This window comes from Euphorbia lathyris, chromosome 5, assembly GCF_963576675.1.
Source record: "Euphorbia lathyris chromosome 5, ddEupLath1.1, whole genome shotgun sequence".
Classification (NCBI taxonomy): Eukaryota; Viridiplantae; Streptophyta; class Magnoliopsida; order Malpighiales; family Euphorbiaceae; genus Euphorbia; species Euphorbia lathyris.
The window spans coordinates 28,514,869-28,541,267 of NC_088914.1; the positions used below are offsets into that span (position 1 = coordinate 28,514,869).

Consider the following 26,399-nt stretch of genomic DNA (forward strand, 5'->3'; position numbering starts at 1 on the left):
CAAAAAATCACATACAGCCCCTTACACCCTTATGTTCGGTCAAAATATTGACTCGTGTAGAAAACGCGCTTTACTGTTGACCACACTAATGTCACGTGTCATTTTTTAATTAAAATTTTCCATTCTGACATAAGAATTCTGATCGAAATCTATCTCTGGTAGTTGCTCGTCGAGCACAATTGGGCTTGCTCGCCGAGCAGGGGTCTCAATGGAAAAATTTAATAAAAAATGACACGTGACATTGGTGTGGTCAACAGTCAAGCGCGTTTTCTACACAAATCAATATTTTGACCGAACATAAGGGTGTAAGGGGTTGTATGTGATGTTTATGGAGAGTTGATGGGGTTGAGAGGTTATCCCCTAAGTTGAGGGGGCCAGGTGAAAAAAAAGTTACAAGTTTAGGGGGTTGGGTGCCTATTAAGCCCAATATATATATATATATATATATATATATATATATATATATATATATATATATATATATATATATATATATATATATCAACAGGGATGGAAATAGGTAGTGTACTCTTATCCGTTAAGTATACTTCATGAATCTCATTTACGTTCCATTTAAATTGTGAGTATTTTTATCCGTGAAGTATCAATACATAAAACAAAAAATATTATAAACTTAATAAATAATCCATAAATTATTCATCTACAAATTTAACAATAGGTTGTGATTTTTTTTTTTTTAAAAGTTAGTGATTTTGAATCCCACTTTCTACATTTAAAACTATTATTTTTTTGTTGTTTTACATAAAGGCGTCGGGATAGGTAGCGGGTAACAGGTTACCACTACCTATTACCCTCTAAATATATAACGGGTATCCAGGAGTATACTCATATCCGTCACGGATAAAATTTTTTTTTATCTTATATCTTTTTATATATAATATATATAATCCCATTAGTACCGAGTACCCACGTGTATAATACATGTTACATCTCTACATCTCAATAATGTTAAATTTCACACTCATAACATGGGATAAAATAATTTATAAAGTCTAATTAGTTAAACATTTGAGGGGCAAATTAAATCAATAGCTACAATATTTTGACATAAAAATCATTCAACCTTTTTTTACTAATATGAAATCTTTTAACCTTTGATCGCTATAAGATTTTTAATTTCAAAATGTATTGTTTGATTACGTTTTGTTTGGTTAGAAAAAACAACAATGGGTTAAAGAGAAAAGCTAAAAAAAAAAATAGTAATTTAAAAAACATAGAAAAAATATTTCCATAATAAATAGGATTCTAAATACTTTTAAGGGAAAAGTACAAAAATAAATCTTGTGGTTACACCTATTTTCGATCGCAGTCCTGTGGTTTAAAAATTTATAAAATGGTACAGAGAGGTTCATTACGTTAGCAAACACATATCAAATTGATTAACGGTGTTAAAAGTCAAAGAGAAAAGAGTTAATTTGGTCCTTATAATTAGTTATTTTATAAATTAACATCTCTTATTATCTAATTATCACAAACAAATCCCAAAATTAAAAATTAAAATCAAATACACATTTTCCACTATCTCTATCTAATTTTTTTTTTTATTCTTTTTTTTTTTTTTTGTTAATTTCTGTTTCTTTAAAAATTCAAAATCAAAAACAATAACCACCATTTAGTCATTGTAATTGATGACATCGATTCCCCTACCGGCGTCCGCTTAGGCGAGGTGGAGTATGAACACCTCGTTCATAGAGGTAATCCCAATTATTCCGGCGAGCCAATTCAAGATGAATGGGATCCAATTGCCTTGAATTATACATCAGGAACAACTTCAGACCCTAAAGGAGTTGTTTACAGTCATATAGGAGCTTATCTAAGTACTCTCAGCCTAATTCTCGGCTGGGAAATGGGAAGTGAACCCGTTTATCTTTGGTCCCTCCCTATGTTTCACTGCAACGGCTGGACTTTCACATGGGGAATTGCCGCACGCGGCGGAACTAATATCTGCCTCCGCAAACACCACTGCCTCTAACATGTATAGAAACATCCATCTCCACAAAGTAACCCACATGTGTTGTGCTCCTATTGTTTTCAACATCATTCTCGAGGCCCCCGAATAACTTCCCCGGAACAAGTCCTGACTAGAGGCGCATTGCCTCCGGCTTCACTTCTTGAAAAAATAGAGCCATTGGGATTCCATGTGACACATGCTTATGGGCTAACCGAGGCCACCGGATCCGCACTGGTTTGCGAGTGGCAGAGAAAGTGGAACAAACTTCCCGGCGATGATCAAGCTAAAATCAAAGCTAGACAAGGGATTAGCATTCTCACACTTGTAGATGTAGATGTCAAGAATCTAGACACAATGGTTAGCGTTCCTAGAGACGGGAAATCAATGGGGGAAATCGTTTTGAAAGGAAGCAGCTTAATGAAAGGGTATTTCAAGGATAAAAAAAGCTACTCTTAAAGCTTTCAAGAACGGGTGGTTTGCTACCGGAGATGTTGGTGTAGTTCATCCCGATGGGTACTTGGAAATCAAGGATAGATCCAAAGATGTCATAATATCAGGTGGTGAAAACATCAGCAGTGTCGAATTGGAATCTGTATTGTACAGACATCCTAGGATTCTCGAAGCAGCTGTTGTTGTAGCAATGCCACTCCTAAATGGTGGTTATTGTATTTAATTTTTTATTTGTACAGAGAGAAAAAAAAGAGAGAGAAAGAAGAAAAAAAATAAGAAATTAGAGAAAGATGGAAAAGAATGTGTATTTGATTTTTATTTTTAATTTTAGGGTTTGTTTGTGATAATTAGATAATAAGAAAGGTTAATTTATAAAATAAATAAATGTAAGGATCAAATTAACTCTTTTCTATTTGATTTTTAACACCATTAGTCAATTTGGTATGTGTTTGCTAACGGAATGAACATCAATGTATCATTTTGTAAATTTTTAAACCACAAGACGGCAATAAAAAACAAGTATAACCACAAGTTCATTTTTGTACTTTTTCCTACTTTTAATTCTTTAATTTTTTCATTGTCATATGTATGAAAAAGGTCAAGTATGAGAATTATTCAACTTAGAATTCCATTAAATATTAACAAATTTAATTCATTTGAATTTTAATTGAATTTATCACTAACAAATGAAATGATATAATTCTACCTTTAAAATTACCGTGTAAAATTAAATTTATTCATATCTAACCGAAATTTAAATGAACTAATTTAATAGTTAGACCTTTTCAAACAAAATTTATCGATAAATTAAAGCAATTTTGTGTGTTTTGACAAATTATTTATATATGTTTTAGTAACATAGTAAATCTTTTAAATAAGATCAATTATATTTGATAGGTTTTTTTTTTTGAGGAGTTTATATTTGATAGGTTTAATATTAACTTTTTGGTAGAATGTTTATAACCGTGTTAGTAACAAAATAAATATGCAAGTCTAATTCTTTCGCAAGTTAGTTTTTAAACTAAGTTAAAGTGTTGATTCAGTGGCGGAACCAGGACCCCGGATGATCTGAGTCTCAAACATATTAGTAATAGAAATTCAAAACGTCAAAAAAAAAAATTGAAATTAACTGTGCGGTTGACGGTAAATTTTCAAAGTCTAGTCCGTTAGGGCTGGGCAAAATTTTTTTAGCCCCCAACGCATTAAAACTGTAAAAATGTTATCATTTTTTTAGAAACTAGCATTGAACTAATAGAAAATTAAACATGTTTATTTTTTTTAATGGTAAAGACATATTAAAAATGAATTCAAAAATGTTATTAAAATAAAAATAAAGAGTCAATTTAAATTAATTAATAATGGTAACATGTTTTCATAATTATTGAAAAATAAAATTAAAATAAATAAAAACTTTTTTTAAAAAAAAATGAGGTTGAATGGAGTTGAACATTTGACCTTTTAAATAGAAGTAAGCATCTTTAACCATCCCATCTACCTTTAAACATTAAAATAATACTACATAGAGTCAATATAATTCTTTCCAAAATATTACCGGACACCAAAACTATTTTTTTTTTCCTCAATTCTTCAGCGGCCTGTCGGGACTCGAGCCCCTAACCCCCGTTGGTTCTGCCCCTGGTTTGATTTGATGTTGTTTCTCCAACGGATCTTCGAAGGAAGCACAGATTTGTATGAAAGCAGAAGGTCCAATAGGACAGTGAAGTAATGAATTGAATAACAGTACATCAGTTTATTTAAATGTTTTGTTAGGTAAATGTAAAGTTGTATATTTTTGATATGTTAAAAGATAATTTTGCAATATCTGATGGTGAAAATTTACACCCTATTCCAATTTTAATATAACAACCATACAAATTATTATTATTTTTTTTAAAGAATACAAATGTTGTGTTAATAGGGATATATATAGTTGAAGGATTATAGTTCATAAATCTACTTTATCCTTATAATTATCAAAGTTCTTATTTCTAAAACCCTAATTTTTTCAATCCCTCGCCGTAATCCACACACTGCCAAATTTCCTTGCCATTTTTCCAACCAAACGAACAAAACTTGAGAACAGACGCAACATCAAGGAAATGCTTGGAATCAGAAGAACAAATCATGCAAATCTGCAGTCATTAAGTCACCAATTCCTCCAGCGATGTTGGGTGAGCGGGACAGCAAAAGGCAAGGCGAAAATTAAAGATGGGAAGACCAAAATACGCAACAAACTCACCACTAAGAAACCAGATTCTTCATCTAAATCGCGTCAAGATTCCACCAACAACGCCTTACACGAACAATGCCTCAATGCTCCTACCCCTGTCCGTTTCCTCAAACCAAATGAACGAGCTCGCGAAGCTCAGCGCCAGAAATTGGGGCTCGAAAGCAAGGAAAGGCAGCGGGAGAAAGAGATCCTTAAAAAAGGAGGCAGGCAAGCCATGGGTATTCCTGATGAGCCTATGATATTGGGGACTCCTGGATTCGATCTCATTGCCCTTGGATTGGTCGATGCTGATAAAATTCCCAAGTATGAGCTCACAGAGGAAGACGGAAAGAGGTTGGCCAAGGAATATAGTAGGGTTTTGATGAGGAAACACAGGGCTGCTCAGGCGGCTGAGTCCACTCTTTTGAGGTTGAAGAAGGAGGCTATTGAAGCTTTGCCAGAACACTTAAAGCAGGCGGCTTTGGTTCCGGATTTGACCCCTGTTCCCGTGAATAAATTCATGGCCGCTTTGACTCCTCCTATCCAAGGCTACATTGAGAAGGTAAAGGAGGCTGCAAGGCGGAGTTCAGGGAAGGAGAAAATTAGATAAGGTATTACAATCAGCTCTCAATTTCAGTAATTTTGTCTTTGTTCTAAATTATTTTATCAAGATAATGGGCAGTGAAACTCTGCAATTTGATGCTAAACTAAGGTTCTAATATTAGAAGCTGTGTAATCGCAATTCTTCTTTGATGTTGCAGTAAGTTTCTAGGATTAGAAATTGTTTTTATCTCATGGATATTTGCCATCCAATAATGACAAATGTTGTATTGTAAAAGGATGGATTTTTTTTCTTCACCATTACCGTTGTTCTTGGATTAACAATGCAAATAAAGATGGCAACTTTTAGGAATATATAATATAACACTATCACTGTTTGGTTACACATTTTAAATTTGTTGGAATGGAATGCCAAACTTGTTGTTCCCAAATTTATGTAATGGCGATTAGAAAAAAGACATTAGAGAACAGGTTTGCTTGATATCACAAACTCTATCCCCTTTTATTACCTTTCTTGCCATTCTCCTTTCTCTTATTCCCATATCCAATAAGATTTGCACGTTTGCCTGGTTGAAGCTGATTCATTGCTATAGATGTATTCTCTCCATGATCAAGGACAAAAAACTTGTACTTCCTTCAGCTTCAACACCCGAACAACCATGGAGTAATCTTCTTGTAAAGAATAAAAAAATGGCTCCTAATGCTATCACGTTCCTCATTCAAGCCATGAAAAACTCGATAACATCTATTTGATGCTACACAAGCACACAGAGGAAATGTAGGCGTCTAATGCTGGCAAGCTCATTCCTCAGCTTGAAAAAATTACAGCATAATAAACATTGTTGCCGCTATTCCCTTTCAATTGATAGATGAAAAGCCATTACATTCACCTATAGATGAAATTCTCTACAACTTTTTTCAATGTAGAGTTTGGTAGCCATGAAAAACTATATTATCAACCTTGTACCAGTGTTTATACTCAGGAGAATTCTTAATTGGGGTCTCGACATCACCATCGATATACCCTAGCTTTCCTTTTTCCTCTGAAGCAAGCACAGCGAATCACTTCCAAGAGATATAATTCTTTCCAGTAAGAGAATCCCTGACTAATGACATGCCAGGATGATTGGAATTCGCATGATAAAATGTGGAATCTACATCGTCAATTGTCATCCATATTGCGATTCAGAGCTGCTCGCTTCTGATATCCATTGGTCCTTGCAAAATTCCTCTGTAATGTCGATATGCTGAGAAGAGTTCTTGGAGTTTTCTGCATTTTGAAAACACTACAGGTTACCTCTTCCAATTACAGTGGAACATATTGGACCAAGTCATTATACTTTCTTGCCCAGTTTTTCATTAGAGAGCTTGAGGTCAAGCGTTCCAATAATTGGTGATTGATCTGCAATACTGTTTTGGTGTGTGTATTTATAAATACAGTCCATTTCTCATCCTGTGATTTGCCTAACACATTCGGAAATTCTATTATGATCCTCGTCTATTGTACAACTTTTTCCTTTACATGAATCGTTTTAAATTGAAGTGGTATGCTCTCCTGTTTCATTGGTCAGGTCTATCGCATCTTTAGAACTTGTCGAACTTGGGAAGCCTTCAAGACTTTTTGGAAACTATAATGCAGAGTTAGAGCAGTAAAAGAATCTGTTAGGAAAACAAGACGTATTTGGGGAAATGTTAGATCCTGTTATTTGTGGCTCTTCAGGTAGGGCTGTAAATGAGCCGGGTCGGTCGGCTTGACTCGACTCGATTTGTAAACAAGCCGCTCGTGAGCACAATTTACTGGCTCGGTTCGTAAACGAGCCGAGCTTGAGCAGACCAAAGCTCGGCTCGAAAGCTCGCGAGCAGGTTCGATTAGAACATTTGTGAATAAAGTTTAGTTTTGTGTTAGTTCACAAATATCTAAAACTTAATATTATTTCATTTGCTATTAGATGAGTTCGTTCACAAACATAATAAATGAGTAATAGACGAACTATTTGTAAGCATCTTGTTTATTTATTCACGAACTTGTTTGTGAGGTTGTTTATGTACACAATTAAATAGATATTTGTGAGCAAACTTCATAAATATAATTAACGATTTATTCACAAACATTTCATGGTTAGATAATTTTCTTAATGAACCAAATTCAAAGAGGATTTTGGGTTCGAAACAAGGTCGAAGTTCGGCTCGAGCTCGTTTATTTTCTAATGAGCTGAGCTGAGATTGAGCAAGCCAAAAGTTGGCTCAGGCTCGAGCTCGTTAATTTTATAGCTGAGATTGAGCATGTCAAAGCTTGGCTTGACTCGACTTGATTACAGTCCTATTTTCAGGTTTGAGATGCTTGTGAACTGGGTTATATTAATATGAGTTTGCAAAAAGAACTTCTGTTAACCAAACCTCATCCTATTGTGCTGTTGAAGGATGATAGTGGACAATAATCACAATATGTTAGTGAAAAGGATTTTCATATTCAACAAATGTTAAAGGAATAAATAATTTATTAGGCATGTTTATGTAATATAATATATTGTTTAGTTTTTGTACTTAACATTTGTTGTTGTCAACTGTTTGGTCCCTACAATGTTAAGAATTAACTTAAGCTGTTCTTCAAACCAATCATGAAAAATAAATATCAAAATTGCCCCTAACCCAATACGCACGGTTATTCTTTTTCTCCTTGTGTTTGTGTTTCTGCTTTTCTCGTCCTCTTCTTCCTCGTAACTTTTTCTTCTTCCTCTTACATCTCTTTCTCCTGTGTAAAAATACTAGAGATATATGAAAGCCAGGTCTGCTTAATTTAAACCCATAGCTGGCTCCGCAAATTGCATACATTCAACTAAAAAAATTAAAATCAGATATGCAGTTTTATACATGCTCAAGCAATCAAGTAAATGCATAACAAAAACAAATCTAACTACTGTTTAGTTCTAATATTTACTAAAGTTAAAGTTTAATGAAAGATTATAGTTGTATTGTAGCTTCCATATTAAACCACCGATGGTATCATTAGAAGAAACAGCAGTATCATTACATTCAAAAACCATCATTATGCTCACCACCCCTTATTAATAATCACTATTCTTTTCTTCCCCTTATTAATTAATAATAATAATTATTTAATTACATAAATATTATTTCGAAATTTGTTAAAAAAAAATTAATTAATAAAAAAAATTACTAGAAAATATTATACGACACATTGAACGCACCCAAATTGGAGTGATTATCATAAGAAAAATGGCACATTTTAACATATAAAAAAGCGGCCCGATGCACTACGCGTCCCCGCTAAGCAAGAGTCTGGGGAGGGGTCCCACCACAAGGGTGTACTGGGGGCAAGTCTTTTCTTGCCAATTTTGTTTGGCAAGAGGCCGCTCCTAAGACTCGAACCTGTGACATTCGGTCAGGCCCCCCCCCCCCCCCCCCTTCCCAATTAAATTTTTTTTTTTAAATCCAAAATTAAGGGTTAAAGTGTAAAAATACCCCAAATATTTTGGATGAGGAGCAATTTTATCCCTAACGTCTAAAATGGTACAATTTTATCCCTAATGTTGGAAGCCAAGAGCAATTTTACCCATAACGTTGATAAATTGGGTCAATTTGAGAAATAATTCATCAAACTGTCTTCTCGGTCATAAATAATAGTGTCTGAAATTGATCCAATTTATCAACATTAGAGGTAAAATTGGTGCAAAATTACAAAATTGATATGCAATTGGTGCAAAATAAAGAAAAAAATGACTGTATTTTATAATAGTGTCTGAAATTGATCCAATTTATTAACGTTAGGGATAAAATTGCTATTGGCTACAAACATTAGGGGTAAAATTGCACCATTTTAGATGTTAGGGGTAAAATTGCACCTGACCCAAAACGTTAGGGATATTTGATGCGTACCCGAGAATCTCGAAAATGGATGATTACGAGTCGGAAACATTATAATTTACGTTTTTTATCAAAAAAAAATTATGAAAATAATGCATGACAATTGAACGATTTCGAATTTTTCGTCACAAAAAATTGAACAATTTTGCATTTTTTATCATAAAAAATTGAATAATTTTACATTTTTTGTCTAAAAATTTTTTACGTAGAATTTTGCCCCCCGCTCCCTCAAATCCTAGATTCGCCACTGCATTCGGTCACACGACAACAACGTTTTACCGTTGCTCCAAGGCTCGCAAAAGTAATTAAAAAAATTACAATTAAGAAGTACATCAGATAAACTTGAATCTGCATCTTTAATATCATAGATCATGATATAGCAATGGTAGATAGTGTTTGAAACTGTTTTTTTTTTTTGTACAATGACAAGAAACATACTTCACTTAAAATCGACTTAATAGTATTTTTCTCCAGAAATGATTTCATCATCTTTCAATTAGTTAGATTTATGTGGTGATAGACAAAACTCTTCTATTTTTCCATCAAACAAAACATGATAACACTCATACATGGAAACAAGCAATAATCAGCATAGAAAAAACAAAAAACTACAAATAAAAAAGAAACTACAAAATCTATAATAGTATATCAATCAAAAAATGTAGTGAGTGACTATATACCGCCCCATGTTGACCATATTGCCCTTCTCATTATTTCAAACAAGAAATTTGAAAATTCCAAATCCTCTCTACTTTCTTTCCGTTTTCAAAAAACCGACCTAAAACGACATGGCACCAAAAGTAGGCATGGGCAAAGGATACATGGGTATTACGGTAAGTTTTTACGTTCAAATAATTAACGAAATCATGAGGGACAGGATGAGGCGGCTGATATAGAGATGGATGGAGATGACTCTATGCCTCGTCCTAGTTCTGATACTATCCCCATACATCGTGGCGTCGTGACAAAGGGTCGAGACGAACGATTTTTTTCTACCGCAGGATCGTCTTCTGGTAAGAGAAATTTAAAAATCTGCTTATTTTTATTTGTTTTAATCGTGATTATTGGAAAATATACCAATAATTTAATGTAAACCTTTTACTGTAATTTCAGGTAGCAGCAAGCGATCGAGGAGTGCTACAGAGGATGACTGGGTTGTGAAGGACCCCGTACCCGGGGGTCCATTTGATGGTGCTGTGATCCCGAGCTTTCTGGGACATGTTGCATGTGCTATCTGGGCCTGTCAGGATAGGGGCGTCCTTAGGTGTCATACCAGATCAGGGTATTGCTCGAAGCTGAGATCATGGTACAGTGGTTCTTCCAGGACGATTCAGTCGCGTATCGAGTCATCTGGCATGTTCCATTTACCTGGTATTATGCACAGTCGCATAGATGCTGCTCTGATCACGACATTTGTAGAGCGGTGGCAGCCAGACACGTCATCATTTCACATGCCGTTTGGCGAGATGACCATTTTGATGCATGATGTGTGGGAGATATTGCGCATCCCCGTAGATGGTGCCATGGTGACTGCTCTGAAAAAAAATACATTACAACGACATAAACGGAAAAAAAATACATTAGTCACTATCTTCTTCGTACTCGTCAATGTTTGGTGAAGATGTCACTGGTACACCTGACTGTATTGCAAGGTATATCTCTTTCTCCTCTGCAATATTCGTCTCATATTCCACAGGAAAAATGTTCCATGGAGCATTTCCTCTATTTCTTGGCCAAGCTCGTCCTGGAAGGTAATCGTTCTTTGAAGCGCTGATACTCTGTAGTACTCGAACCTCTAATTTATAGCGATCCCAAATTTGCATGATCGAGTAAGGATAAGTTCGATGAACCTCATGAGAAATTTCAGACTCTGTCCATCTTAAAAAGATGATGGAGTTGAAATTTTTTCTAGGGATAATTCCCCTCTGATTATCACGCAATAGTCTGGCGAACATAGCTTTCCAGTCATCAATAGGCATAAACCACTTCAGAAATGTTTGAATATGACTAGGAATATTTCCTTCATTCAAACTGTTCAACCATTCCTCTAGAGCGAATTCAAAAGGCATGTAATGCATATAACATAAGAAGCATAGCATGTGTAGTGAGTATATTGGAAACTCACCAGCAGACGGAAGCTTGAAGCAAAACATAAATGGAGTTTCATGATGGAACATTGCTGGACTCACAAATGTCTCTCCATATACACGGATTGCATAGTATTGGTAATTAAGCATCTTTGCCGTGCAATCAGACTTACTCAAAGTTGACACTATGCTTTTCTCGGGAGGAAAATTAGGGAACACATTGGTAAAATCAGATGAAGCCATTGATAGTTGAGAGTTTTCGTTGAAATGAATTTAAAGAGTAAATGTGGATAACTGAAATAGAAAAATTGTTTAATTTTATAGATGGAAAATATAGCCGTTGGAATATATCCGTTTGAATATAGCCGTTGGAATATAGCCGTTGGAATATATCCTGTTCGAATATATTCCTTGGATTACAGAACCATACAAAATTCTTCAGAATTCACATGCAACATTACAGAGCCATACAGAACCACACAGAATTCATCACAATTCACCTGTAACATTACAGAACCACACAGAATTCATCACAATTCACATGCAACATTACAGAACCATACAGAACCACACAGAATTCATCACAATTCACCTGTAACATTACAAAACCACACAGAATTCACCTGTAACATTACAGAACCACACAGAATTCATCACAATTGACCTGTAATATTACAGAACCACACAGAATTAATCAGAATTCACATGCAACATTACATAACCATACAGAACCATACAGAATTCATCACAATTCACCTGTAACATTACAGAACAACACAGAATTAATCAGAATTCATATGTAATATTACAGAACCATACAGAACCACACAGAATTCATCACAATTCACCTGTAACATTACAGAACCATACAAAACCACACAGAATTCACCTGTAACATTACAGAACCACACAGAATTCATCATAATTCACCTGTAACATTACAGAACAACACAGAATTCATCAGAATTCATATACAACATTACAGAACCATACAGAACCACACAGAATTCATCACAATTCACCTGTAACATTACAGAACCATACAAAACCACACAGAATTCACCTGTAACATTACAAAACCACACAGAATTCATCACAATTGACCTGTAACATTACAGAACCACACAGAATTAATCAGAACCACACAGAATTCATCACAATTCACCTGTAACATTACAGAACCATACAATATCAAATACTAATATCCCCTAAGTTTGGCCAATCTGGTCCACTGTGCCACCCTATCCTGATAGAAGCGCTCCCATCCTACAACGCTTTGACCTCGGTGCAGAAACCACCAGTGTATTATAGGGGGCACCGGAAAGTTAGGCGATAAATTTAAACGTATGTAGTGATGGCAGTGATTCCTTAAATGAGCTATACAAATCTCACGTGCTGGTCTTGTAGCAGTGTGGATGCGGCATACAATGGTAAGATAGTACCACACAACGCTAATGTGTCCCCACCCGAGAAGCCAAATAACATGACAGCAGCATTGTACATTGTAGCAACCGGCCACAAGTCATCCCAAACGAGCATCCAATAATCCGGCGTACAACCTGCACCGTCCCAACTTACCCTACGAATAGCTGCATTAACAGTATCAACAAACACTCTTTGATACAGACAACGGTTAGCAATTACTTCATTTCGAATGTGATGCCTAACTGTCTGCCACGCTTCTTCGCTACCAAAAATGTAAGTTGCTACCGTACGAAAACCACAATTTCCATCACCTACAACGTCGTAGTATGATTCGACATATGGTTTAATTATGCCAACTATTTTATCGGAATGTACGAAGTCAGAACCATAATACGTTTTTCCATCTGCATTCATGTATATTAGTGTAAATGAACTCTATATTGCAAAACATTTATAAAAAAAAGTTAGGTTTATCAGATAAACATTACCTGATGAGGCACCATTATGTACCGAGGATGACGAGCTAATTCTGCCACTTCTACCACGACTCCTAGATGAACTAGTAGAACGAGCCCGTCCACGACGAGTTTCATTGTATTCCCAAGAACTCGGCATACGTTTTGTGGATTTGCTCACCTTAGGTCGCCCTCGCACGTGAATTTTGACATCGGGTTCGGTGTACTGAGCTTGATCAGGGTGTAGTTGATCATGGATAAACATTGAAATATTACGCATTAAGGATGGGTCGCCTTTAGAGACCTGGTCCACTAAGGACTGAAAATATCGCTGATCCTCGTTCAGATCATTACGCCCGTCATTTTCATCAGTGTGACCATGATTGATTAAAAGTGTTCTCCAAAACACGTGAACACTCTCAGTACTGATCATTTGGTCCAGATCACAAGCTCGTTTCAGCTCGCATGCACATGGTATCTGATGCGATGTTCTCAATACACAACTGCAACGCACGTACACTTCATGGCTCAACCCTCTCATGCGCTCTAACTCTTCATTCAGCAACTGCAGACAGTAGTGAGAGACTTTGAATACAAGTTGGTCTAATGGGCGTCCGGCGAAAGTGACTGCTTGACGAAGCCGGGACTGCTCAAGCATGTACCTGATACGAAGACAAAATTATTATTAGTTAGTGAAATGATACAACCATAAATGCAAATTCCTAAATTGCAGTAGAAGAAATTGCAAATACCTTATATTGGTTGCTTGTGATTCAATCTGCTTGTGAACCTTCTGCCATACCGTGTCAAGGGAGCCAGTTGCCGTATTGAGCCATTGCTTTAGACTAGCATGTTCGCTCTTCACTCGACAACTAGTTGTGTTGCCAAAATGTAGGAACTCCTTTGTCCAAGCAACAACAAACTTCTCCTTATGCACCAACCACGTCTCCTCAACATACGAGATAATATTTTTGTACCTACTCATCTTATCCTTCATCATCCTAAGATTGGTCTCGTACTCCTCAATGGTTAATGATTGTAATATTGTTCTCCATCTGCCATTCTTGAATTTAGAGGCAAGGCCTTTATCTCCCAAAATTCTATACACCCGATCTTCCACATCCTTATTTATATGCCAAGTGCATAGCAAGTGCGCTGCTTGTGGAAAAACTTCTTGGATCGGCTTTAATAACCCAAGCTCCCTGTCACTAACAACAACGGTCGGGTTAAGATCATCCCCAATCAAAATCTTCAGCCTTTGCAAAATCCAACGATAGCTCCCTTCGGTCTTGTCTTTAACAATAGCATACGCTATCTTGAAGTTATTATTGCATGGCGTCATCCCCACAATCTCAACAAACGGCATTTTGTACTTGTTTGTTTTGTACGTTGAATCAATGCCGATGTACCAGTGGTAAGTCCTGAACATATCAACTGACTCTGGATGTGCCATGAACACATGCATTATCACACCTGAATCAGCCTGTGTGTAATTGACATATTTGTTCTCCACAGCAATATGGTAGAATTGACTAGCCAGGTCTCCACCTTCAAACCCGTCCCTCCTCATTTTGTCCCTGTAATTATATATGTGTTTAATTACTGAGTTGTCCTCTGGGTGTTTTTCTTTAACTGCTGCTAAAATAGCATAAGGCTTTGCTTGAGCTGAAGTCATATCACGCACAATTTGTTTAGATGCGATACTGAGTCCGCTCATTTGCCGACTTCCCTCTGGATACATACGCATTGTATAGTTATGCATTCCAGTTAACCCAGCCTTAGCCTGTACCCCCATCCAGAAAGGTCTGCATGTTGATAGGCTTTAATCTGAAATTTACAGCGGCACGCTTTAGTTTTACTTTTCCTAATTGCAGGATCTTCATCAATTTTCACAACACCTCTATATCGTCCACCCCGTGAACATCGCAACAGCTTCTGTTTTCTCCCATGTTTGTGCGAAGATATTACAATCTCAAACCCATTCTGAATAGCTATCTTTTTTGCCCAATCAATAGCATCCTGACTTGAGGGGAAAACGGTATCCGTTATGAAACGCGAACTATAATCAATGTTATCGGGGTTCCAATCTTCTATCGGTACCTGAATATACAAAAAATTGACATTAAAATAAAAAATACTTCGGGGCTATTTCTCCCGTGCAAAAATAGTTCGGGGCAATTTCTGCCCAATTTTACCTGAACGGGCAGGCTGCCCGTTTTACCATAGGTGGAAACGGGCAGCGCATACTGCCCGTTCCGTAGGTGGAACGGGCAGTGCGTACCACCCGTTCCATGGGTGGAGCGGGTGGCGCATACCACCCGTTCCATGGGTGGGGCGGGTGGCGCATACCACCCGTTCCTTAGTCCGAACGGGTAGTTCATCCGTTCGGCCTAGGGAACGGGTGGTATGCGCCACCCGCCCAGGCAAAAACCAAAAAAAAAAACTCGTAAATACATAAATAACGTTTTTAATAATCGTAATATTACCTCGTGTTCGAACTCATTATCTTCGGGAATGCTTTGATCCATTTTTGTAAAATCCGGGATTTGTGCTCGGGAGAGAAAAGTAGAGAGAGTTTTTAAGGTTTTGGAAAAAAAAATGAAAAGGGCAATATGGTCAAAAGGGTGCGGTGAACCGGAATTTGAAGGCGGTATATAGCAATACCCAAAATGTATTCAATAAAAAAAAGCAAAACAAAGTAAAGAATAAGCTTATCTTCTAGTTAAAAAGCCAAAAGACAACCCTAAAACCTAGATGAAAACGAAAAGAGTTTCTTGATGGCTAAGTTTAATCAAAATAAACCTTTCTAAAGCAACTTATCATACTTTCTCTTTTAACATGAACACATACTTGTAGAAATAAATACATTCTCAATCTTTATTGTCACTTTTAGATCAAATTTTGAGATAAATGTCTCCAAATTAATGACAAAAACAATTGCTAATCCTCTTTGCTAAGAACCTTTGCCCATATGAGCCGGTCAATCCTAAACATTTTTTTTTTTTGATGTGTTGGGATTTTTTTTGAGAAAAATATAGAAGAAATTAATAAGAAAATGGTTCTAACAATTTTATTCAATTTGTCAATGTTCTGCACAAAATGAAAGATACAAATTTATACATTTTTATAGGCTTATAAGAGCATCTCCAACCCTCACCAAAATGAGGGTAGGAAATGCCAAAATGGTGGTGGTTGACTTCTCCAACCACCACCAAATTTCTATGCCAAAATGGCATAGAAATGAAAAATCAACTAATTTTGGTTGATTTTGATTTTGATTTATTTTGGTGGAAATCAATACTTTAATATATATATTTATTATTTTAATTTAATTATATATATTTATTAATTTAATTTAAATTATATTTCATAAATAAATATTTTTTAAATATTTTTTCTTTTTATATTTTATAGTTAAATATATTATTAATTATTTAAAATTAAATAACATTTTTTCTTATTTTTTAATTAATTTTTTTTATTGTAGATTATTGATGATAATAATAATATATATAAAAATAATAATAAAATATTAATAAAAGTGTTATGTAAAATGGAATAAAGTGGAGAATATTATTTTAGTGTAATAAATGGTGTAGTGGGTTGGAGAAAAAATAAGATTTGATGTTTAGAAAATAGAAAATGAAAATGGAGATATCGTAATGGGTTGGAGATGGCCTAATGCAACAATAAATGAGATTTTAAAGCAAACAATAAAATCTCCACTAATTATCTCACTAACAAATAAAGACTCGTTAAAACTAACTTAGTCAAATAACAAACTTTGAATCAGAAAAATCATAATCTCAATTTTAGTTCAATCGGTTCCATGACATGGATGATGTGCAAAATATAAATTTGGACTATGAGTTAAAAAAAAAAAACTTTATAATTGGTCAATTTACAAAACAATCTCGTGGTTTAAAAGTTTGCAAACAAATTTATATATTTTGTACAATTTATAAATTCAAGCACTCTTTACTTTAAAAGCGAGCGATTTGGAACAATTAAAAAAGATATACTTTGCAAATTACCCTATATATAAAGTCTAACTTGACAAATTATCTAAACCACAAGTATTATTCGATAAAAAAATTACTTACCTCATCGATTTTTAAACTGGAAAATTAACAAACCTCTTATCCTCCTTCTACAAAATAGGCTAAATACAACTTACGAATTTTGTTTGGTCCTCTTAATTTTGGACTTAATTTTGGAGTAATGTACATTCTGGTTTATTGCACATCCTATTATAAAACCCTGCATATGAAGATCATCCCCGACTCGAATATGATAAACGGATGGTAAAATAAAAAAGAAATAAATTATGAACCATTTAAAACTAGGAAGCTACTCGGTACTTATATTTCTCTCTTGTTAATGGACGTACGTATGAGGTCATAATAATCATAATTCCAAAATTGACTATGTTATAAATTTGAAATATCATAAAGCAAAGTTATACAAACATCTTTCACGAGTTGTACATTTGTATATACATTGTACGAATTCACAATGATTCAAATCCTAGAATATATCTGCTTATCATTTAAATGAGGGCTAATCTAATCCGAATTTGAACGGTTAAGAATTGCCTATTCTTATATTGTTTAACAACATACAATTTCTCTTCTTGTCTTGGAAGCATTTTCCAGCTTTGAGTGCCATTTACCACGTATGCCTAACTTGTGTGTGTCATGTTGATCAAGAACTGCCCAAGACTTAGTAATCTCAAAAAAATCCCCAGAATCCCACTGCAAATCTGAGTAAAGTCATCTTCTTCAATGTCGTTTCTGTTGATCATCAGAACACACCTTTGCGAGGCACTGTTAACTTTGAAGCTGCATACCTGTCAAATGGTAGATTCCTTTGGCTGAGTAGTCAGGTTCAGAACTTTGTAACCAAATTTTACAGTTGAAAAGAGGGAACCCAATCAGCAGTTACTAGGCCTTGGAAAGATGAAGACTTGTAAGACACTTAGACAAGTACAGCTATTGCAACCTGAAAAACTGAAGACAGATGAACTTCTGGTGTTGTCCGCTTTCATATTCAAATTCAAGCTAACTTCAAGCTTTTGGAGCATATATAGAGTATATTAGAATTAAGTGCATTCTTGTAAATAATATAGGATTATTTGATAATTGTTCATTCTCACGTAATAGTATAAATGTGGGTAAATACCTATTAATAAAATAAAGAAGTATTTGGTTACTCTTGTTTGATTAGCTGCTGAAAAATCAGCTTTTTCCAACGGCAAATAACCCAAACTTCTCCTTATTTTTAATTTTGTTCCTACATTTACCATTTATATATTCAAGGTTTTCAAAATTGTTCACTTGCATTTAAGCTTTCTCTTTTCCCAATGAGGGAAAAGCATTGGGAATACATTTTTTTTCTTTTCAATAAACTAAACTTTTCCCATTCTCCTTCATTTCCTAACTTTTCTCTGCATTTTTTGAAGGCCTGCTCCATTCTTAAGATTTTCTTTTCAAATCTTCCCGCGTATCTCTTCAATGGCAGATCCCAACTACCTCGGGTTTGTCGACTTCGAAATCCACGATCTCTCCTCGGACTCGTCTCCCTTGCCGTCCGACATGGCAATGTCTCCTTCTCTTTCCCCGAAGTTACAGTTGCTGGCAATTTCGTCTCTGCCAGATCGGCCTGCCTTAAAGGAGAATCGTCACAGGCATGTTGTCGGACAGACATCCCAGGTACTAGATCCACCTCTTTCCGGTAATTTTTCATCTCCACATAAGAATAATGCTCATTCCACTATTAAAAAACCCCAAATCTAGCCGTAATCCTATTCATGAACTGATTCGTACACGGATTTTTAAGAGTAGGATGAGCGTTATTATTATGTGGAGATAAAAAATTACCGGAAAGAGGTGGATCTGGTACTTGAGATGTCTTTTCGACAACACGCATGTGGCGATTCTCCTTTAAGGAAGACCGATCTAGCGGAGACGAAATCGACGGCAACTGTAACTCCGGTGGAGGAAGAGGAGACTTTGCCATGTCAGACGGCAAGGGAGACGAGTCTGAGGAGAGATCATTGATGTCGAAGTCAACAAATCCAATCTGTCATTGAAGAGATACGCGGGAAGATTTGAAAAAAAAAAAATTCTTAAGAACGGAACAGACCTTCGCAAAATGCAGAGAAAAGGTAGAGGATGAAGGAGAAAGGGAAAAGTTTAGTTTATTGAAAAGAAAAAAATGTATTCCCAATGAGGTTAAGAGAAAGCTTAGATGCAGTGAACAATTTCGAGAACCTTGAAAATATAAAGGGTAAATGTCTGCTCTGATACCATCTTGAGATGGGTCTTGTTCCTCTCATAAGGTTTTCAAGCTGGTAAGGAATGTAGCACCCATACTATTTCCTGACACTAATAGGCCGAGAAACGTTGAGTGGGATAATGAACCAAAAAGATCAGGTATATTATGAAACTATTATTACTGAAATCCAGGTGACTCAAGAATGGTAATCAAAGCAAGGAAGAGCTTACTTCATTGATGTATTTAAGGCGGAAATCGAGCATGAAAACATGAACCGGGGAGTAGTTGCTAACTGACCCTTTTCCCATTTGCAGCAATCTTGTTCAGTTAGGCAGCACTCGTCGTTTATTAGGAGAGAAGATTTGAAATTGAACAAGGCTGCTGCGTCGCTGTCCATGCACCTCATTTCTACATTTGCATTTGCAGCAGCCTGAAACTGTTGATGTGTGATTACATTCAGGAATATTATGAGCATTTTCTGAAATATGTATAAAACAAGTAAAAAATTTACATGATTGTAACTTACTGATCCTTCAATAAGACGGCTTTAACGGCTTAATGTTCAGTACTAAGGAATGTAAATCAACCAAGAAAGCACTTGCAAATAAATCTGATAAAGTTCACTCTTATAGGGTACTGGGTTTCCTCTTCCCCGCTGTTACTTAATGTCCTAACTATTACTCTCTCATTGTACTTCTCATAACCATTCTCTTCCTCACAGTTTGGATCATTGCAGTTCTGATAATCAATATGATTGCTGTCTTCTTCTTCTTCCTCTTCTTCACCATTGTAGTTCTGATGATCAAAACCAAAGGTACAATCACCGTTGTCTTCTTCACAGTTGAAGGAAGAAGAAGGCTCATTCATGGCTGCAGGATGGAAGTACTTCTCATCATCAACATACAGCAGCTGGACTCCGCAATTACTTACCTTGAAACGAGGGGAAGGTCTAGCATGGAAATCGTCAAGGTAGACTTGGAATAAAGCCTGGCTGTAACAGAAACTATCTCCATTCGTACCCATTAATACTTCTCTATCAAAACAACTACTGTAGCACAACAGTATATGTTCACATTCTATGAAGCTACACTGCCAGCATTCAAACTGTGTAGTAACCGGATTGCTATTGCCGTTGTTGGTTTTGAATTGGCATTCCCATCTTATCCACCTTAAATCAGGAGTGTTCTTATTACCATTTCCTTCTTCAGCTACTACAGCACATAAAGCAAAACCCAAGAATTTAGCGTTACACCAATTCGGAGACAGCTGAATGGTGATAGAAGATCCTGTAGTTTGATGACTGATCCATTCTACGACTTCATTTCCAGGAAAAATAAGAGTAAATTCCTTCTCTTTATCGAATCCCTGAATCATTCCATGCACAAATCAGTATAATTAGAAGGGAGAAGAGCAAGTAATTAAGACAAGAAGATTAGAACCTCATGGTTTCCAAGTGCTTTGCGCGATAGATGCAGTATTCTTGACTGTGCAAGCATGGAAACTTCTGTATGTGCATTTTCATCCAGTTTTAGGCAATTAATGAAAGTGAATTCCTCCTTATCCTGATATGGGAAGCTTCCAGAATCATCTAAGACAGCAATACTTCTCATTGCATTTGAAATACTCTGCAGAGAAGTGCAGAAATCTGCTTTGAGAGTTTGCAAGGATGGTGGAAGTGGTGGTAAAGATTGGAGCCTTTCGCTGAAGCACAAGTTGAGTTCTTCAAGCTTCGAAAGTCTGTTGATACTTGCTGGTATCGTCTTGAAATTGTTTTCAGTTAAAGTTAATTTGCACAACGAAGACAAGCAAAAGAGATGGTGCAAAAATTTCGATGCATTGATGTAATGTCCAGTAATGGCTAGGTCCTGGAGAGAAGCTAATTGTAAAATGTCATCTGGGATTTTTCTAAGTCTTGTGCAACGACATATACTTAGTAACTTGAGATTGGAGAGTGACTTTATCGACGAAGGTATTTCTTCTATTGCAGTATTATCTAAAAGTAAATATTCCAAGCTATCAGGAAAATGAGGAACCTGTCTGAGATTCAAGCAATTGAAAAGGTGAACAACGCTGAGAAATTTCAGATCTCTGGTGATTGGGACATTTGTAATTCTCTTGCAATCGTCCAAATACAAATCGGTGAGGTTGTTGAGATTTCCAATATTTTCTGGAGATACCTCAACCAAATTTATGCATCCTCCACAGTCTAATATCACAAGATTTGGAGCCATTGATAAGTTTGGCACTTCAACCAAGTGCCTACAACGACGAAGTTTGAGCACTTTCAAATTCGCAAGATTCTGTTCAAGTAAAAAAACATAGAAAATATGATGAAAACTAAATGAAGAAATCTTGAGTAGAGAAAAAAACATTAAACAGAAGCATTGAAAAAAAGTATTAATAACCTGAACTCCAGCCCAAAGTTGTTCCACAAAGCTGTCCGACAAGTTAAGCTCAACAAGGTTCTCAGCATTAAAATTAGATGGCAAGGATTTCAAAGGGTAAAAATTCCAGTGGAGTGATACCAGTTCATCAGGAAGATAATCAAGGCCTTGAGGGAATTCTACTTTATCAGGAAGAGATGTGACAGAGTCTCGATAAGAGTTCACAACCTCCGATTCGTCAAGGACTAATACAGTATCAAGGATTTCAGTTAAGAAGAAATTGGAGCCAGGATTATGAACTTTGAGCAACTTGATCTGATTCATCTTAGAAAATGCAGTAGGAGTTATCGGCAATCTACTTGTTTTCGACAAGTCCAGTGACACACTTTCAACTGTGTCAGTTCCCTGCTCAAGATCATAAGTTAGTACAATTAACAGGAAAAGAAATGAAAAGGGCGATCAGAGAATGGTGTTTACCGTGTTTTTGAGCAATACATGGCGAATATCGTCATGATTCCACAATCTACTACGCTTTCCTGGCTCTTTCATACATTCTTGACGAACGATTTCCCGACCCATTTCCTGTAACAAATCATGCATCTCCACTTTCTTGTTTGACATGATTATCAATGACTTATCATTGAGTACTCTTAGGGCGATTAGGGTGCAAAAACCACAAGCATCTAACAGCTTTTCTACATCAGATATCCTCTCCCCTTTGAAGAAACACGCAATGTGCAGAAATATTTGCTGCTCCTCAAAATCGAGTCCATCGAAGCTTACTTTCAGCACATTCTGTATCTTCATGTTAGGAGTTCTCTCGAGTTTCTTCAAGGCACTTTCCCACTCTTGTTTTCTTTTGTTATACAAAAGCAAACCCAAAATTTTAAGTGCTAATGGATTGCCCTTGGCATATGTCACAATTGTAGTTGATAGTTGTGCAAGATCTGTTTGGGGATAGTTTTCTTTGAAGGCAAAGAAACTAAAAAGCTGAAGAGCTTCATGGTAGTTGAGAGCATCAACTTCATATATTCCATGAACTTTATCTTGAAACACTTGTTTATCTCTGCCTGTAATGATAATTCTACTGCCTTGGCTAAACCAATCATCCTTTCTGACTAAAAATTCTATTTGTTCATAATCATCTACATCATCAAGAACAATAAGAACCTTCTTGTAGCGAAGTTGGTTCATCATAAAAATCGGGTTTAGATTGGTACTTCCTTCATCCAGTATTTTAGAAAGGAGCTTACCTTGTACTTGAGATAGACCATGCCTTGCAAATTCATCTTTGATGTTTTCAATAAAGCAGCTACCATCAAATTGAGCAGAGAACTTGTTGAATACAAATCTGGCAACAGTTGTTTTGCCAATTCCCCCCATTCCCCATATTCCGATCAACCGAACATCATCCATCCCAATGCATAATAGTGATTCTATTTGTTCGATTCGTGGTTTCATTCCGACTAAGTCCTCAAAATCATATGAAAACAAATGGCTTAATTTTTTTAAAACGTCTTTAACAATTTCCTCAACCAAAGCATGCTCAGAGCTGGACAGAAATGAAAAAAAAAAAAACTACTAAGCTGTCAACAATGTCTAAGTTGGTAGGTTTTAATTCATGGAAGTAATCTCACATACCTCATGTTTTCAATAACCAACCCCGATAAGTTGGCTGCTTCTTTCAGGGCATTCCTCCATTTCTGCACCTTATACATATTTTCCTTGAATGCTTGTTCATGCTCAGCAAATGCCTCTCTGAAACTTCCAGATTGTTCTGCTACTTGTGATGGATCTATGTGATGGAAAACAGGCAATACCTTCTGCTTGTGTTTTTCCTTGCAGTCTAGGATCTTCACTAGCTCATCCAAACACCATTCTGAAGATGCATAATCTTTTGAAAATATGATGACAGATATATTCGAGTTCTCAATTGCTCTTTCAATTGATGACGTAATCTCGTTTCCTCTGTCAAGGCTATCATCTACGAATGTTATAATTCCATGTCGGCGTAAAGCTGCATGAAGATGGCTAAGAAAATTATGACGGGTGTCAGGACCTCTAAAACTGATGAATACATCATATTTTCCTGAATGGACAATGGAAGAGGAAGATGCCATATCGACAAAATTCTTGCTTTGAGCTATTAGCAAAATAACTTAACATAGCGAGAGACCGAATTGTGGAGGCAGGTAGATAAAGAGAAACCGGAAGAAAATCAAGGACGGTGATACTCTCTTTCTGCAATTAGAACAAATATGAAAGTACAATTCCAGTGACAATCACGAGGAGGGTTTCTTTGAAGCTATCATCTAGGATAACAAGATGTATTCTCCCGATGATCAAGGACAGAAACTTGTACTTCCTTAAGCTTCTCCACCCGAAGAACCATGGATTAATCTTCTTGATTCCGTAAAGAATCCAATAACAAAATTTGGCTCCAAATGCTACCATGTTCCTCATTCAAGCCCATAAAAAAACTCGATAACTTTGTCCTGATTTTCAAATTCTGCAATCTTAGCCAATACACCACAACTACATCCATTCGATGCTACACAAGCACACAAAGATAGGGGTCTAATACAGCATAATAGACATTGTTGCAGCTATTTCCATTTTCAATTGATAGATCAAATGCCATTACATTCACCGACAGATGAAATTCTCTACAATTTCTTTCAAGATAGAGTTTGATAGCCATGAAAACACTATATTATCAACCTTGTACCAGCGTTTATACTCAGGAGAATTCTTAATTGGAATCTCGACATGACCATTGATAAACCCTAGCCTTCCTTTTGCCTCCGAAGCAAGCAAAGGGAATCGCTTCCAAGAGATACAATTAATACCAGTAAGGAAATCTCTGACTAATGACATACCAGGATGATCGGTATTTGCGAGATAAAAGACGGAATGTACATCGTCCTCCATATCGCGATTCAAAACTGCTGATCTATAATGACACAATTTCTCTATTTATGCTGGATTTGGAACTATTTTCGGTTTTTTGATGTTTTTAATTCACTCTCTCAGTCAGCCATATGATGACTCCAACATTTTCCAGAGACACTGTGGAGGAGGTTAATGGATTGTTTGGAAGTTTTTTTTTTTTTTTTTTTCGAGTAAATAGAGGATAACGGGTTAAATATTTACTCTCTCTAACCTTACCTAAAGTTTTTTAAAATTTGTTGTCTAAATTTAACATTCCTTCCCTTCCATATTTAAACTCCCAAAATTAAACATTTAACCTCATTTACATCCTATAAACTCTCAAATAAGGTTAATTTTTAACTTTTATTTTCATCACTTCCCTTCCTTTTCCATTACCTCATTTAACTCTCACTTCCATTAATCTCCAAACTTCCAAACAAAAGCTCAAAGTAGTTTGTCTGTAGAATGTTCTAATACAAACGGAGTGGTAGCGAGAATCTTAATTCCCTTCGGTGGAAAGAGAATCTTGCTACCAATCCGTTGGACCGATTGACGGAAAAAAGCACACTTTTGTTTTTATAAGTAAATGTGCAACACAACACAAGGCTACACGATATAAATCTAGGGTAAGGTGACATCCAGGAGCTTTTGTTCCAAATCTTGCTTGAGTTCGTAGGCCGATCTTTGAGGTTGTGCATTTCAAAAGATAGAGAACCCGCATAGTTGGCTAATTAATAAGAGAAATATTCCATATAAGCTCCACACTAGCTCCACTTAGAGAGGCGATCTTGTTAGAGGGAATAAGATACCGAGAAATAAGATCACACACATTTTGCTATCAACTTATAAATTTTTTTTTTGTAACTTAGCGATCAAGCAAGTCTCAAGTTTTCCATAATGCCCCATAACTTCACTTTAACCACTAAAAAGACACTTATATTCTTAGCAAAGAAAGTCACATTTGTTGTCGCAGATAAGACCGCCAGCCACATTTAAGAATAAGCTCCCTTTAACAACGTCATTTGTATTGAGCTTGATCCAAGTGAACGCTGAAAGACTCCACCCAACTAAAACCTCTTCTCTAATGGGTTTATGGGTAGCCGGATCAAACCCGATTACTATTAATGATGTCATTAATAGTCACTTTAATGCTTTGCACAATCTCCACAATAGATCTTTTAGATTGCTGGAACATAACGAGGTTCCTATTTTTCCAGAAGTGTCAATAAGTAACCGCAAAAACAAGATGTCAATCGTTGTAGGATAATCGATTTCTCGGACTCATGTTGGCATAGAACCATTCAGTTTCGTTCGAGGTGATAGAAACTCAAAAATCATTCTGGGAAAGGATTTAAAGCCAAATTGAACGCGTCAAAGGGTAGTCCCTCAAAATGTGGATAATGGACTCCTCATAAAGGTAGCAGGTGTTGCAGAGGCCTACCGCGTCAAGATGTCATGTCTTTCTCTCATGGTTTGTACGTAGCTTACTTTTCATAACCAGCCAAAGGAAACTACAGGTTCTTTAGGGTCCATGTCATTTCCAAATAATTTTTGAAAATTTTCATTTTGAGGTCGCTATCAATCAATGGCAAAGATATAGGATTTGATTTGTAACAAAAAAAAAAAATATCTACAAGTACCAATCTACAAAAACTTATAACCACAAGGTTTAACCCTAAATTAAATTTAGCTGAATGAAAATTTTTGTTTTAGGCCCAATAATTAGGGATGGCAACGGGTAGGGTACTCGCGGGTAATATCATT

At 36.0% G+C, this 26,399-nt stretch overlaps 2 protein-coding genes and 1 pseudogene across 7 annotated transcripts; 2 read left to right on the forward strand and 1 right to left on the reverse strand.

Moving 5' to 3' along the window:
- The first annotated feature begins 1,354 nt into the window (after positions 1–1,354).
- On the forward strand, positions 1,355–2,645 carry LOC136229732 (trans-cinnamate:CoA ligase, peroxisomal-like; annotated as a pseudogene).
- Positions 2,646–4,376: 1,731 nt separating this feature from the next.
- Positions 4,377–7,248, forward strand: LOC136230999 (uncharacterized). Its single transcript, XM_066020226.1, has 2 exons — positions 4,377–5,242; positions 6,764–7,248. The coding sequence occupies exon 1, from the start codon at positions 4,522–4,524 to the stop codon at positions 5,239–5,241; it is 720 nt and encodes a 239-aa protein (XP_065876298.1). The 5' UTR covers positions 4,377–4,521; the 3' UTR covers position 5,242; positions 6,764–7,248.
- A 10,206-nt stretch (positions 7,249–17,454) lies between these two features.
- On the reverse strand, positions 17,455–24,778 carry LOC136229608 (disease resistance protein RUN1-like). 6 transcript variants are annotated; one of them, XM_066018507.1, is made up of 7 exons: positions 23,346–24,778; positions 22,182–23,256; positions 21,726–22,109; positions 20,760–21,620; positions 19,847–20,685; positions 19,551–19,750; positions 17,455–18,045 (listed from the first exon to the last, which is right to left on the reverse strand). In XM_066018507.1, exons 1-5 carry the CDS (start codon positions 23,822–23,824, stop codon positions 19,903–19,905), a joined length of 3,582 nt encoding a protein of 1,193 aa, XP_065874579.1. In that variant the 5' UTR covers positions 23,825–24,778; the 3' UTR covers positions 17,455–18,045; positions 19,551–19,750; positions 19,847–19,902. The 6 variants fall into 6 exon arrangements, with proteins under 6 accessions (XP_065874579.1, XP_065874577.1, XP_065874576.1 ...); XM_066018505.1 differs by having other exon boundaries at positions 19,618–19,756; XM_066018504.1 differs by having other exon boundaries at positions 17,455–18,053; positions 19,618–19,756.
- Positions 24,779–26,399: the final 1,621 nt, after the last annotated feature.